The 13,730-nt window shown below is 43.8% G+C and overlaps 1 protein-coding gene, 2 long non-coding RNA genes and 1 other non-coding gene across 6 annotated transcripts in view; 1 reads left to right on the forward strand and 3 right to left on the reverse strand.

Moving 5' to 3' along the window:
- Nucleotides 1-10,829, forward strand: part of AGGF1 (angiogenic factor with G-patch and FHA domains 1) — a 31,090-nt gene extending 20,261 nt beyond the window's left edge. The window contains exons 11-15 of the mRNA XM_026865772.1: nucleotides 221-386; nucleotides 588-670; nucleotides 1,663-1,790; nucleotides 2,715-2,814; nucleotides 9,384-10,829. Coding sequence (XP_026721573.1) covers nucleotides 221-386; nucleotides 588-670; nucleotides 1,663-1,790; nucleotides 2,715-2,814; nucleotides 9,384-9,584 — 678 coding nt within the window. The 3' untranslated portion in view covers nucleotides 9,585-10,829. The remainder of the gene's footprint in view (nucleotides 1-220; nucleotides 387-587; nucleotides 671-1,662; nucleotides 1,791-2,714; nucleotides 2,815-9,383) is intronic.
- A 39-nt stretch (nucleotides 10,830-10,868) lies between these two features.
- The window catches only part of LOC113489621, a 19,477-nt gene continuing 16,615 nt past the window's right edge, over nucleotides 10,869-13,730 (reverse strand). Inside the window, exons 2-3 of the long non-coding RNA XR_003400073.1 lie at nucleotides 11,351-11,358; nucleotides 10,869-11,074 (exon numbers count right to left, since the gene is read on the reverse strand). This is a non-coding gene — a long non-coding RNA (uncharacterized LOC113489621). The remainder of the gene's footprint in view (nucleotides 11,075-11,350; nucleotides 11,359-13,730) is intronic.
- Nucleotides 12,010-13,545, reverse strand: LOC113489620. Of its 3 annotated transcripts, none has more exons than XR_003400072.1 (3): nucleotides 13,451-13,545; nucleotides 13,127-13,260; nucleotides 12,010-12,385 (listed from the first exon to the last, which is right to left on the reverse strand). It is a non-coding gene; the product is annotated as an uncharacterized LOC113489620 (long non-coding RNA). The 3 variants fall into 3 exon arrangements; XR_003400070.1 differs by having other exon boundaries at nucleotides 13,431-13,537; XR_003400071.1 differs by lacking the exon at nucleotides 13,127-13,260 and having other exon boundaries at nucleotides 13,431-13,545.
- Nucleotides 12,596-12,731, reverse strand: LOC113489929. The gene has a single exon (XR_003400112.1). It is a non-coding gene; the product is annotated as a small nucleolar RNA SNORA47 (small nucleolar RNA).

Here is a 13,730-nt window from a genome sequence, read left to right on the forward strand (position 1 = left end):
GTTCCCTAGTTTTTAGGGCCACTTAAAATACTTCATGTTTAGTTTTATATTGGGAAAAATCCACTATGGTTGCAGTTGCTAGAGCAAAATACCCACTGTAGTTAAATACTTGCCTGCATTTCTGAGACCAAACTGAATGAATAAATTATGAGCAGTATAGAGTTCGTGCCCTTCATTAGTAACTAGTTAACATGACTGTCAAAACTTTATTTTGCTGTAGCCTAAAACTAAATGTGATCCCTACATCTTGGAGCATGGAGATGAAGTGAAGATTGGTGAAACTGTGCTTTCTTTTCATATACATCCTGGCAGTGATACTTGTGATGGATGTGAACCAGGACAAGTCAGAGCACATCTTCGTCTGGACAGGAAAAAGGAATCTTCTGGTTAGTCGTGTTATCGTGGAATGTTTTTTTATTATGGATCTTTGTTATGGGAATTGTTCTACAATACATGATGATATATTTTCTTCTTGGTGTGTTATGCCTATGTGTAATAATATTAGAATTAAAATTCCTGGTTGTTTTATGTTTTAAAATATTGTTACATTATTAATTAGAAATTCAATCTTGTGTTCTTTCTTTTAGTTTGCCCAGCACTTAGCAAAGAAGAGAGAGAGTTAGTCAGAAGAAAAGCATTAAAACAAATAAGGGTAAAATATGGTTTACAGGTGAGTTTACAGTAGAAGTTGATTAAGTGTTTGAGTCTACATCTGCTTTGTGATTCCTATTTTAAGCCATGGAATTCAGTAATAAATGAGTGCATTTGAAAATTTTAAAACTTGAGCCTGGTAGTTTAACTCAAGCTTGTCTTTTGTACACTAAATAACAATTTACAGACTTTTACAGAGAGAGATGATGGTAACAGGGCATGTAAGTTCTGTTAAAAGTTTAGGAAAAGAAGATCTGTTCCATTGTGTACAAGATTTCTCATCCTTTTGAGGTTAAGATTTCTTAAGATGTTTCTATTTTTATTTCTGCAAATTGTTTGCACTAAATTGCAGTGCTATCTTTCATTTGGAAAGGAAGAATAATGGGCAACTGAAAAAAATCATGGAAGGAGAAGGGAAAATGTTATGGTCCACTTTGCCACAGAAAAATGCTAACATGAATGTACATTCAATATAGTATATAAGTATTCAAGTTACTTCTATTTTAGAGATTATTTTAACTGAGGTTGCATCTAACACCTGTAGTATTTGCGTAGAAAACAGAATGCCATCGTTTCTCTCAAATTCTTCACCTACCAAAATAAAATATATATGGAATCTTAGTTCTGTCACCTATTCTGAAGAAACAGTTGCTGAGAAACAGGTTAAATATTTAAACAAAAAGCCAGTAGCACGTCCTTATGGTTTTCTGCTTAATATGGATTGATTCTTTGTAACAAGATTCAAGAGACTGTTAATTTATTTACAACCTCTCAATTAATTAATTTGGCAATATTACATTATTATGTGATGATGGCAATAACATAATTTACAAGGTATGGTTCTAAGGTAAGAAACTACTAAATGAGAACTATAGTTATTTGTTACAATATTTAGAATTAATGAAATAGGCTGAAGCTGCTTTACTTTTGGAGGAAAGCAGTGAAGTTATGAAAATAAGGAATTTAAAGCCTGCTTTCTTTGTCTTAATGGAATTTAATCTGCTTATAAAGAACACAGAGTATGAAGACAACAAAGCAGTGAAGAATCCAAAGTACAAAGATAGAGCAGGAAAACGCAGAGAGACCATTGGAAGTGAAGGAACCTTCCAGAGAGATGACAGTCCAGCTTCTGTTCATATGTAAGTTGAGGTGGGTGGGGTGGGGAGCATGGGGAAAGAAATCCTCTGTGTCCTCTAGTGAATCTTAAAAAAATGATAAAGTATCAATTAGTTACTAGGATACAGTTTGTTAGATTATGAATTGCCTGCATATAATGTGTTGGGAGAGCTAGAAAATAGCTATTCTTACTTCCCAGTTCACATGCTCTTTTTATTAACTCTTTGCCAAGTTGAATACTGTATGGAAGGTAGTAAGGATACTTAGATCACTTCCTTACCAGATCAAAAAATCAAGGAACTCCCTAGCTGCACTACTGACACTTGCAGTAGTGTCTACTTTTTGAGTGTCTTAATTTCTAGTTTTCCTATCCAGTCCCCATAGTAGTACACATGAAAATTTTTCACCTGAAGTTTCTTGCACTGTCAATATCCAGCCTATCATAGGACATAAATTTATATACCTCTTAAATGATAATTTCATCATCTTCTTTCATTATTCCTTTGCTTCTGTGGTTACAGTTGGGGTGGTTTTTTTAAAAAACTTATAGGTCCTTGTAAGTTAGTGAAAGTGTGAGACAATGAAGTATGTGCATTAGGGTAATTTGGTGGTGAGGTAATAATACTGCCTTTTCCCTACTGTGGTCAATTCCCACCCACCTGTATCTTTTAACCCCCAAAGTAAGCAAATAATTCAGAAAGAGTTTTAAGAAAGCTGTTACAGACCAGAGGCTTGGAATAGTTTTGGTCACTGAAGATATTAATAGAAGAACTTGCAAAAGGTAGCACTAGGGTCTTGATAGCTCTTGATGGAATTAGGAACAACACAGTAGTTGAATCCTGGTTTCTAGAGCACCATATGCATATACATTTCTATCCTTCAGTATTTGCATAGAGAACATACTCTCTGCATTACCTCTTATCAGCTGTCTTAAACTTTCTTCAAAGTGAAATCAGCAACAACAACAAAGGACATAAAATACTGGAGAAGATGGGATGGAAGAAGGGGGAAGGCCTGGGCAAGGATGGTGGTGGCATGAAGGAGCCGGTATGTTTTTCTGGTTTTAACTTGGAGCAAATAGAAATAGCTCTGTATTTGCAGTGAAAAATGTCCAATTGTAAGTCTTTATTCAATTGAAACACTTCCTTCCTAACCAGGAATTTGAATAAGCTCAACAGGACTAATCTCAAATAATTTTTCACTTGATTAATGAAGCATTTTGAAATTTTTCAATTACTCTGTCCCTTCAGTAGAAAATACCAGTAATGTCTGCATTTGTTAGGAAACTAAATAAGGGAATACATGTTCTAACCATTGCATTAATAATTTCGTATTTGAATACTGTGGTGGTTTAGGCCCTGCTGGGACTGGTAACCACGTTGCCATTGTCCCTCCTCCACCCTCAGGCTGAAAGTGAGGCACAAACCTTAGGGTTGAAATAAGGAGTAATTTAATACAACAGTGTAATAAATAACAATCTGAACAAAAACAATAGTAATAATAACAACAATAAAAAGTAATAACAATAAACAAGACAAAAGATATTCAGAGAAATACTGCAATGGACACAGGCAGCCCGCGCCCGCATTCCTGCGACTAAAGCCACAAAGGAAAGCTTCCCACGCTGCCACGCCTGGACCTGACACCAGCATGGTATGAATAACCCGACTGGACATCCCTTCCCCCTATCTGCTGGGGAAACTTAACCCTATCCTAGCTGAACCAGATCATAATCCACCCTTTTATTCTATACCATCTGCGTCATGTCCAGCTGCCATTTAGCAGTTAACAATCACAGAATGACAATTTACAAAGACACAGCATAATTCACAGCATGTTCTCACCCAGAATGAAGTCCCCCTGTGGTACACATCGGACCTCTCCATTGTCCTGCATCACCCACCAGGTGCACCCAGGTCCTTGGGCAAAAGCAATCCCGTGGATGGGTTTGCCTTTACCTGGCACAGGACTAAACCAGACCATTTTTACCAATATATTCCTCATGCGCACCACAGGGACTTTATCACTTTATCCCCATCTACAGCATGTGGAGGTTTTGACTGAGCTGGGCCAGCTCGACTGGCAGATCCTCTTGTGTTGACAGCCAGGTGGCCTTTGCTAGATGCATGAGCCAGTCTTTGAAGGTCCCACCTCCCAGTGCTTTCAATGTGGTTTTTAACAGTCCATTGTAGCGCTCGATCTTCCCAGAGGCTGGTGTGTGGTAGGGGATATGGTAGACCCACTCGATGCCATGTTCTTCTGCCCAGGCATCTATGAGGTTGTTTCGGAAGTGGGTCCCGTTGTCTGACTGAATTGTCTCTGGGGTGCCGTGTTGCCACAGGACTTGGGTTTCAAGGCCCAGGATGGCGTTCCGGGCGGTGGTGTGGGGCGCTGGGTAAGTTCCAGCCATCCAGTGGTTACTTCCACCATTGTGAGCACGTGGAGCTTCCTGTGCGGGTCTGTGGCAGTGTGATGTAGTCGATCTGCCAGGCCTCTCCATATCTATATTTCAGCCATCACTCTCCATTTCGCTGGGGATTCACCCGCTTGGCATGTTTGATTGCAGCACACGTCTCACATCCGTGGATGATCTCTGCAATGGTGTCAATGGTGAGGTCCACCCCTCGATCTTGAGCCCACCTGTATGTTGCATCCCTACCTTGGTGGCCCGAGGTCTCATGGTCCCACTGAGCTATGAACAATTCACCTTTGCACTGCCAGTCCAAGTCCACCTGAGCCACTCTAATCTTAGCAGCTTGGTCTGCCTGCTGGTTGCATCGATGTTCATCAGTGGCCTGACTCTTGGGTACACGGGCATCCACATGGCGCAGCTTCACAAGGAGGTTTTCCACACGGGCTGCAATGTCCTGCCATACTTCAGCAGCCGAGACAGTTTTACCCTTACGTTGCCAGTTGCTCTGTTTCCATTGTTCAACCCTTTCCATAGGGTATTTGCCACTGCCCACGAGTCAGTGTAGAGGTAGAGCCTCGGCCACTTTTCCCTCTCAGCAATATGCAAAGCAAGCTGGACGGCTTTCATCTTGGCAAACTGGCTCGATTCACCCTGTCCCTCAGAGACTTCAGTGACCCGTCGTGTGGGACTCCACACAGCAGCCTTCCATCGTCGATGTTTTCCCACAATGTGACAAGACCCATCACTGAACAGGGCATATTGCTTCTCCTCATCTGGCAGCTTGTTATATGGTGGGGCCTCCTTAGCACTTATCACCTCCTGATCTGGTGACATCTTGGAATCTTTGCTCTCTGGCCAGTTCATGACCACCTCTAGTATCCCTGGGCGGCTGGGGTTCCCTATTCGAGCCCGTTGTGTTATCAACGCAACCCATTTACTCCACGTGGCATCTGTTGCATGATGTGTAGAGGAGGCCTTTCCTTTGAACATCCACCCCAGCACCGGCAGTCGGGGTGCCAGGAGGAGCTGTGTTTCAGTGCTGACCACTTCTGAGGCAGCCCGAACTCCTTCGTACGCTGCCAGTATCTCCTTCTCAGTTGGTGTGTAATTAGCTTCAGAGCCTTTGTATCCCCTGCTCCAAAAGCCCAGAGGTTGGCCTCGCGTTTCCCCAGGTGCTCTCTGCCAGAGGCTCCAGGTAGAGCCATTCTCCCCGGCTGCGGTATAGAGCATGTTCTTAACCTCCTGCCCTTCCCGGACTGGCCCAAGGGCTACTGCTTGGGCAATCTTCTGCTTAATTTGTTCAAAGGATTGTTGTTGCTCAGGGCCCCATTCATAATTGTTCTTCTTACGGGTTACGTGGTAGAGAGGGCTCACAATCAGGCTGTAGTTCGGGATGTGCATCCTCCAGAACGCCACAGCACCCAGGAAAGACTGAGTCTCCTTTTTAGAGGCTGGTGGGGCCATGGCTGTGATCGTGTTTATCACCTCCATTGGGCTGTGGCGATCTTGCCACATCTTGCCATTTTATTCCTAGGAACTGAATTTCCCTTGCAGGCCCCTTAACTTTCTTCTGCTTAATGGCAAAGCTGGTCTTCAGGAGGATTTCAATTATCTTCTTTCCTTTTTCAAAACTTCCTCAGCCGTGTCCCCCATACAATGATGTCATCAATGTACTGCAGGTGTTCTGGAGCCCCACCTTTCTCCAGTGCAGTATGGACCAGTCCATGGCAAATGGTGGAGCTGTGGTTCCACCCCTGGGGCAATAGATTCCAGGTGTACTGGATGTCTCTCCAAGTGAACCCAAACTGTGGCCTGCACTCTGGCGCTATCGGAATGGAGAAGAACGCATTAGCAATGTCAATCGTGGCGTACCACTTGGCTGCCTTCGACTCCAGTTCATACTGGAGCTCTAGCATGTCCGGCACTGCAGCACTCATTGCTGGCGTAACTTCATTCAGGCCACGGTAGCCCACAGTTAGCCTCCATTCACCATTAGGCTTTCTCACTGGCCATATAGGGCTGTTGAAGGGTGAGTGAGTTTTGCTGATCACCTTCTGGCTTTCTAGTTGACGGGTCAGCTGATGGATGGGGACCAGGGAATCTTGGTTGGTGCGGTACTGCCGCCGCTGCACCGTGCTGGTAGCAATCAGCACTCGCTGATCCTTAACCTTAAGCCGCCCCACCACTGAGGGATCCTCTGAGAGGCCGGGTAATGTGGACAACTGTTCAACCTCCTCCAGGGCAGCTACACCAAAAGCCCACCGGTACCCTTTTGGGTCTTTGAAGTACCCTCTCCTGAGATAGTCTATGCCCAGGATGCACGGGGCATCTGGGCCAGTCACAATGGGGTGCTTATGCCAGTCGTTCCCAGTCAGGCCCACTTCAGCTTCCAGCAGGGTCAGCTGTTGGGCTCCCCCTGTCACTCCAGAGATGCAAATGGATTCAACCCCACTGTAGCTCACTGGCATCAGGGTGCACTGTGTGCCAGTGTCCACCAAAGCCTTATACTCTTGTGGGTCTGACGTGCCAGGCCATCGGATCCACACTGTCCAGTAAATCCGATTATCCCTTTCCTCCACCTGGCTGGAGGCAGGGCCCCCCTAATCCTGCTCATCATCACTCATTTCTTGAATGAATGATTCACTGGTCCCCTCAGGAGAGACAGACATAACGTTGGCCATTCTATTCTGCCTGGGGGATTTCTGACTGGACACTGGAGCTGCGCTTTTCTTGGAGGACTCCCCTTTTGTGATGGTCTTCCCTTTCAGCTGCTCTACTCGTGCAGCTAGGGCAGCAGTGGGCTGTCCATCCCACCTCCTCATGTTTTCTCCATGGTTGCAGAGGAAAAACCACAGGGTGCCTCGTGGTGTGTGCCTTCTGCTGCCTTTCTCTTGGGTGGGACAACGTTTACTTCTAATGGCTGAGACATCAGCCCGTGCAGGTGGAATGTAGCACATGTCCTCTTCCATTTTCTGGACCCTCTGAGACAGTTCCTCCACAGCTGAGACCCAGGGATGTTGAGATGAAGGGAGATTTCCCTCATTGCCAGAGCTTGCCAACCACTCCATCCACTGTTAAGAGTGTGGGTGTCTGTCCACCAGGACACTATTGCCAGTGCTTTCGAGTGTGCTTCTGGTGCATTCTACAGGAACTTTTGCCACATCAGGTGTGTGCAAGGGGCCTCATGTAGGTCCATGGTTGACTGCTCATCATTCAGATCACCATAGATCATCTCAAACACAGCCAGTTCCATGGATGCCTTTCTCAGTGTTGGTCCATTTGCCTAGCTGACATAGGGTATCATCCTTGTAGGGGTGCCTCTCCCTTACACTGAACAGGAGTCGCTTCCAAAGGCTGAGGGTTTAAGTCTGTCGCCCTATTGCCCTGTCAATGCCAGCATCCTTGGCCAAAGATCCCAGCTGCTTGGCCTCTCTCCCCTCCATTTCATAAACACTGGCTCCATTGTCCCAGCATTGGAGCAGCCAGGTGCAAATCTGCTCGCCTCCCAGGCGGCCGAAATCTCTTGCAGCTCAGTCAGGGATAGAGATCCACTTTGTGAGCTGACTTTCTGGTATATTTTGTTTTCCTTATCGGGGCAACTGATACCAGCACTGGCTGTCTCTCTGGCTCAGCTGCTGTACTGGTGGAGGTGACTGATACTGACTCTGCCTGTTCCCCCGGCCCAGCTGCTGTACCAGTAAGTTCACTCTCAGGTTCTGTAGCCTTTTCTTCCCCTTGAGGGCAGTAGGCGCTATTAAAGAGGACACGGTAGGCATGGGCAAATCCCCAACACATTGCAGCGAGTTTTGTCTCCTGGCACACCCCTTCTAAGCATTCCGCCAGTTTATCGGTGCTCTGCATTTGTTCGGGAGTGAAATTCCAAAGCATTGGAGGCGACCACTGACCCAGGCATTTGCCCATCTTTTCCCACACCCCTTGCCACTCGCTATTACCTGACCTTGGGGCAGGTTTCTGGGCACTACTATTGTTAGAGAAGTGCCGCATGGCCAAAACCGAAATCAGGCAGACATTCAGAAAGCATTGTGCCACAATCACACTGGCATGGATGCTCAACTCTCAAGAACTGAGAGGATCTCTTCCCCTGGCTCACCTATAGAGGGGGTGAGACCCCCAACAGAAGCTCAGGCAGCAAACAGGCCTGCCCCCATACACACTGCTACAAAGGCATAATAAGCAGTCAGGAGCTAGTACAGAAAAAAGTGACCCTTTACACATTTTCCACCCACAACAAACATCAGCACTGGGATCACACACTGGATATAAGGATTAATCCAGCCCCACCACGCAAAGAAGTGGGCCATCTTTGCAAACATTTTCTTATCAAACAATATATGTACAAACAGGAAAAAAAAAAAATTGCACCCAACAGATTGTTCCAGCACACTCTGGTCAGGGTCTGTCCCCTTTTGATTCTTATTTCAACCAAATTCGTGCCCCACATTGGGTGCTAGAAAAGGCCGTGGTGGTTTAGGCCCTGCCAGGACCAACCACTTGCTGTTATCCCTCCCCCACCCTCAGGCCAGGCAGTCTGGAAGTGAGGCACAGACCCCAGCTCAGACCTGACATCAGCATGGTATCAATAACCCGACTGGAGATCCCTTCCCCCTGCTGGGGAAACTTAACCCTATCCTAGCTGAACCAGGACAAATACAGAGTCTGGAGGAAGACTGAAATAAATTTAAGTGATGTGTATTCAAGATGGGTTTATGGTGGGTTTCTTCAGTTTCTCTTAGGCTGATGTAGCACAAAAATCAAGCTAGATGGCAGGCTATGAGAGAGGAAAATCTGTCTGGAATCACTGGAGCCACAAACTTCTGGACCTCTGCGGCAGCCATGTTAGCCCCATTTTTGTCACCAGAGATGTGTTGTCTTCTGGCAGTAGTGCTGCTCAGAGCCATACCGTACCTTTTGTTTTCAACCTACCCAGCATAGGGATTGTACTCTATTCAGTGATGAGTACTTCACAGTAATGTTTGTGGCAGGTGACATCATTCAGCACTCTAGGTCATAGTTCTAAAGGTGATGATTTGATGCATCATTTTAACACTACTTGTCCATGTATGATCTAGGTATATTAGAAAGAAGTGCTTGGGGAGAGGGAGTGGAATTAGGATTATAAAATATGACAAAGTATTTAGAGTACATAACTTGCATTTACAGCAATATTTAATGTATTTGACAGGTCCACCTTCAATTACATAAGACGTATGCAGGTTTGGGTACCAGTAGACCAGCCTCAATTGAAGATATTCAGATAATCAAGAGCAAGAATAAAAAGAACTGGGATAAAGCAAGAGAAAGGTTTGCTGGAAACTTCCAAGAACCTAAATCACAAAGGGATACACCTAAGATTACGCCTTGGGTTAGAGGAACTGTAGAGTAAAGTATCTGGTCCCACAGCGGAGTAATTTCCTGTGTGTAAATACTTGGGAGAGAATTTATTTTTATTCCTTTTTTCTTTGGCTAAAGCAGAGGTTTGGTGATATGTAAAATAAGGTTGTGGAAAAAATTATACAAAATTAACTCTATACTGTTAACTAGTTTTTCTGTAGTCTTCATGCTTTTATAAAAATACTTCTAATAAGACGTGAGGGGATATTCAAATTTATGTACTTGAAATTTATTCTCATCAACAGGAAGTTTCTTTGTGTTTTTAACACAATTATTGAAAGTCTAGCAAAACATCTGTTAAAGTTAAGTATTATACCTTTTACATTTGAGCAGTGGTTTAAAAGCAAGCTGAAACAAGCAAAAAAAAAATCTCACAGACCCCTACTAAGAGAGTATCATATTGCCATTTCCTCTCTTGTATGTTTATTCATGATTGCCATTAAATTTCCAGCAAGAGGTACACCACTCTTAAATTCATCAGTTGGATACTAATTACATGTCAGCTTAAGAGACAAAAAAAAACCTGGTTAAGTATTCATCAGTACTGTTCAAAAATACTGTACTATATGAAATAAACTACAATCAATGGTGAAGAAAACAATGTTCAGAGACAGCTTGTAGCAAAATTTTCTTCTGTGAAGAACTTGCTTGAATTTGTTTAGTAGATCTGTATCATGCCTTTAAAAGAGGTTTGTTTAGAAAACTGCTGTCTGTATTATTTATTAACTTCTTGTTCTGATACATCCATTGCTGGCGATGGAGTTTACGCCAGAAAAAAACCCACCAACCCAACGGATTTTTGGTGGGGAAGAATTGCCAAACTGAAGCTAAAAGCTTGGTATTTATTGAGTATTCTTAAACACAATAAACTGTCAATTTAAGCAGTGTGCTTCTTGATACTATCTTGTGCATATGCTGGAGTGCTCTTCTAAAATGAAAAAATTAATCCCCTTTTAGACAGTTCTGATACATGTCCAAGTATCCAACTTGCTCGTCTCACCATCCTATTGGATCATGTAGGCAACTGTCAACCACTGTTGAGTAAATCCAGGACAAAGTGCTAGCTATTTAATATATCTTTAGACACTGTGGTGGGTTGACTCTGGCTGGGTGCCAGGTACCCATCAAAGCCACTCTGACTCCCTCAACTGGACAGGGGGGAGAAAATACAACAAAAGGCTTGCAGTTGAGGATAAGGACAGGGAGATAACTCACCAGTTACAGTCATGGGCAAAACAGGCTTGACTTGAGGAAATTAACTTTATTTATTGCCAATCAAAACAGAGTACTGTAATGGGAAATAAAACTGAATCTTAAAACGCCTTCCCCCCACTCCTCCCTTCCTCCTGGCCTCAATTTTACTCCTGACTCCTCTATCTTCTCCCTGAGTGATGCAGGGGTGTGGGAATGGGGGCTGTGGTCAATTCATTGCACATATTTCTTCCTCCTACCTCCTCAAGGGAAGGACTCCTCACTCTCTTCCTTACAAACTTCTCCATTGTGGGTCCTTTCCACAGGCTGCACTTCTTCATGAACTGCTCCAGCATGGGTCTCCTGCAGGGTCACAAGTCCTGCCAGGAGCCTGCTCCAGCATGGACTTCCCATGGAGTCACAGGCTCCTTCAGACATCCACCTGCTCTGCAGGCTCCTCCAGGGGCTGCAGGTGAAGCTCCCCCATGGGCTGCAGGGGCACAGCCTGCCTCACCGTGGTCTTCACCACAGGCTGCAGGGGAATGTCTTCCCCAGGACCTGGAACACCTCCTCTCCTTCCTCACTGGTCATGATGTCTACAGAGTTGTTTTTCTCACATACTCCTTTCTCTGGCTGCAGCTGCAGTTTTTTTTTCCCCTTTCTAAATGTGCTGTTCCAGAGATGCTACCACCATTGCTGATGGGCTCAGCCTTGGCCACCGGCAGGTCCATCTTGGAGTCAGATGGCATTGGCTCTATTGGACATGGAGGAAGCTTCTGGCATCTTCTCACAGAAGCCACCCCTGCAGCTCCTCCACTACCAAAACCTTGCCACGCAAACCCAATACAGCCGCATACAATATAAAGTACTCAATCTATGTTATTTAAGCCATTAAAGTACACAAGTTTAACAACCTCAAGCACGCCTTACTTCAGCAGTGTAGTGTTGAAGGTGAGTTATGAGCACTCTGAATGCCTGCAGCATTGCTTAATTTAATTTAAATCAGTTCAGCCTTTGTAAGTAGTTATTTTTTACTGTTTTAGTGTAGTTATGAATTACTGGCTTACTTTGCATTCCTTTATATTGACAACATTTTCAGAGGCTATTTCTAGCTGTCAAAACAAAATTGTTCTGTATGGAACAGCTACATGTTAACTTTTAGGTCACCATGTATCTAAAATGGTACCTGCTACTAGGAGGAAAAAAAACACTGTATGCTAAAAGGAAATAAAGTTGACCTTTCTGGTCTTCATAGTAAATCAAACTACAAATCTTGATCTGAAAGGAGAGAAAGGCATCTTATACATACATCAGAACCTTAGCTGTTCCTCTCCCAAATTATTCAAGTAACAGCTCTAGGAAAAGTCAAATTACTGATTTATTGTTGCCTTTCAAAGAAGAAACTTGAGAAGATTTAACTGAGTTTGCATTTCATAAAGTTTTTTAAGACATCATTCACCTTCTATGAGAAGCATGCTCTCACGCATTCAAGCACTGCTTTTGGAACTGCAGGTTTCTCTTTCAGCAAACAGTTCTATATGAAGGGTTGAAGCTTAGTCTCACTTTAGCGTTGGTGTCACAAATCCCATCTCTTGCTGCTGCCTAGGAAAGTGGAAAAAGCAGTACCATTAATATACAGAGCATTGTTAACAAAACATCTGAACATAAGGTCTGATTAATCATCAAGCAGCTGTGTGCCTTTATTAAGACGACTTGTATTGAGCTAAATAGGGCTTTTCATCCCTTTTTAAGTGACCTCTTAAGAAGTTTTAAGTACAAATGAGTTAGATGAAAGCCACCAATGGTCTGCAAGCCTTATGTGCAAATGCAGTATTGCTTCCCTCACGTCAGGAGGGGAACATGAGTTGCCATTGCACTAGTATGATTTTGGAGGCTATAACCAATAAGATACAGCATAAAGTAACTGTCTTACCTTCTCAGTCCTCCAGCCATCCTCTTGTCTGTTCCAACTTAGGATACTTAATACTGAATACTTAAAAGTTGCTTTTCTATACATCCAAAGTCAAAATTTTAGCAGTTTACTTTGTATATATATATTGACCATATATAATCTAAAGCCTGTAAAGAATAACATTACATTCATCAGTTTATATAAACAAACTTATTTTCTGTAGTCCCAACAGTGAATTTTGCAAAGCACCAACTTAAAAAACACATTTCCAAAAATTCAGATAAACTAAGGAGTAGGCACATTCACATTATCAATGCTGAACCCAGCTGGCAAATAAAAATAGGGAGTGCGTTCATCATTGTTTAAGAGCCACCAGACTAAACACTTGTGCCAACTACTGTATACATAGGAAATATTTTCACAGAACATACCATAGATGAAGTTTCTGTTCTAGCAAGAACAGGCCGTTTGCTGCTCTAACTGGTTGTATGATGTGTACCTGACAGAGGCTTTCAGTCAGCAGGTAACAAATCCATAGCAACATAAAGATGTCAAAAATAGCATCCTGTTACAAACAAGATGTATTTAAATGTACATACCAGAAGATTTTGTTCTATACAGACTTTTTTAAAGTGTTGCATATCTTTATGACCAGTGAATGTGGGATTTTTTTTCGCATCCAGCTGCTGCCTCACAAATGTTTTTCATCTGCATCTTACTGTAATCCGGAAATACCTTTGTGTTGATGAACAGACCTATGTACCCGTTTCTGCGGCCCAGCTAGCACTGATCTTGGTACAGCCCTACAGGGTAGCCCGGCACCATCCACCCTCATCCGTTTGTGCTGAAGCGTCCCGGTGCTATTTCAGGACTGCACACAGGGAACACGCTGCCTCTTCTGCTGCTCCTCGAGCTCTCTGGTTAAGACAGGAGGAAAAATGAGGTGTTTGGCCTGGCCGTCCCGCCGGCGGGGCCCCTCCTGCGCGGACACGCGGCTCTGCGCTGGGCAGCTACCGCCGTTTTCTCCCCCTTTAC

The sequence above is a fragment of the Athene cunicularia genome (genome assembly GCF_003259725.1).
Source record: "Athene cunicularia isolate RWA chromosome Z unlocalized genomic scaffold, athCun1 chrZ_part1, whole genome shotgun sequence".
Lineage (NCBI taxonomy): Eukaryota > Metazoa > Chordata > Aves > Strigiformes > Strigidae > Athene > Athene cunicularia.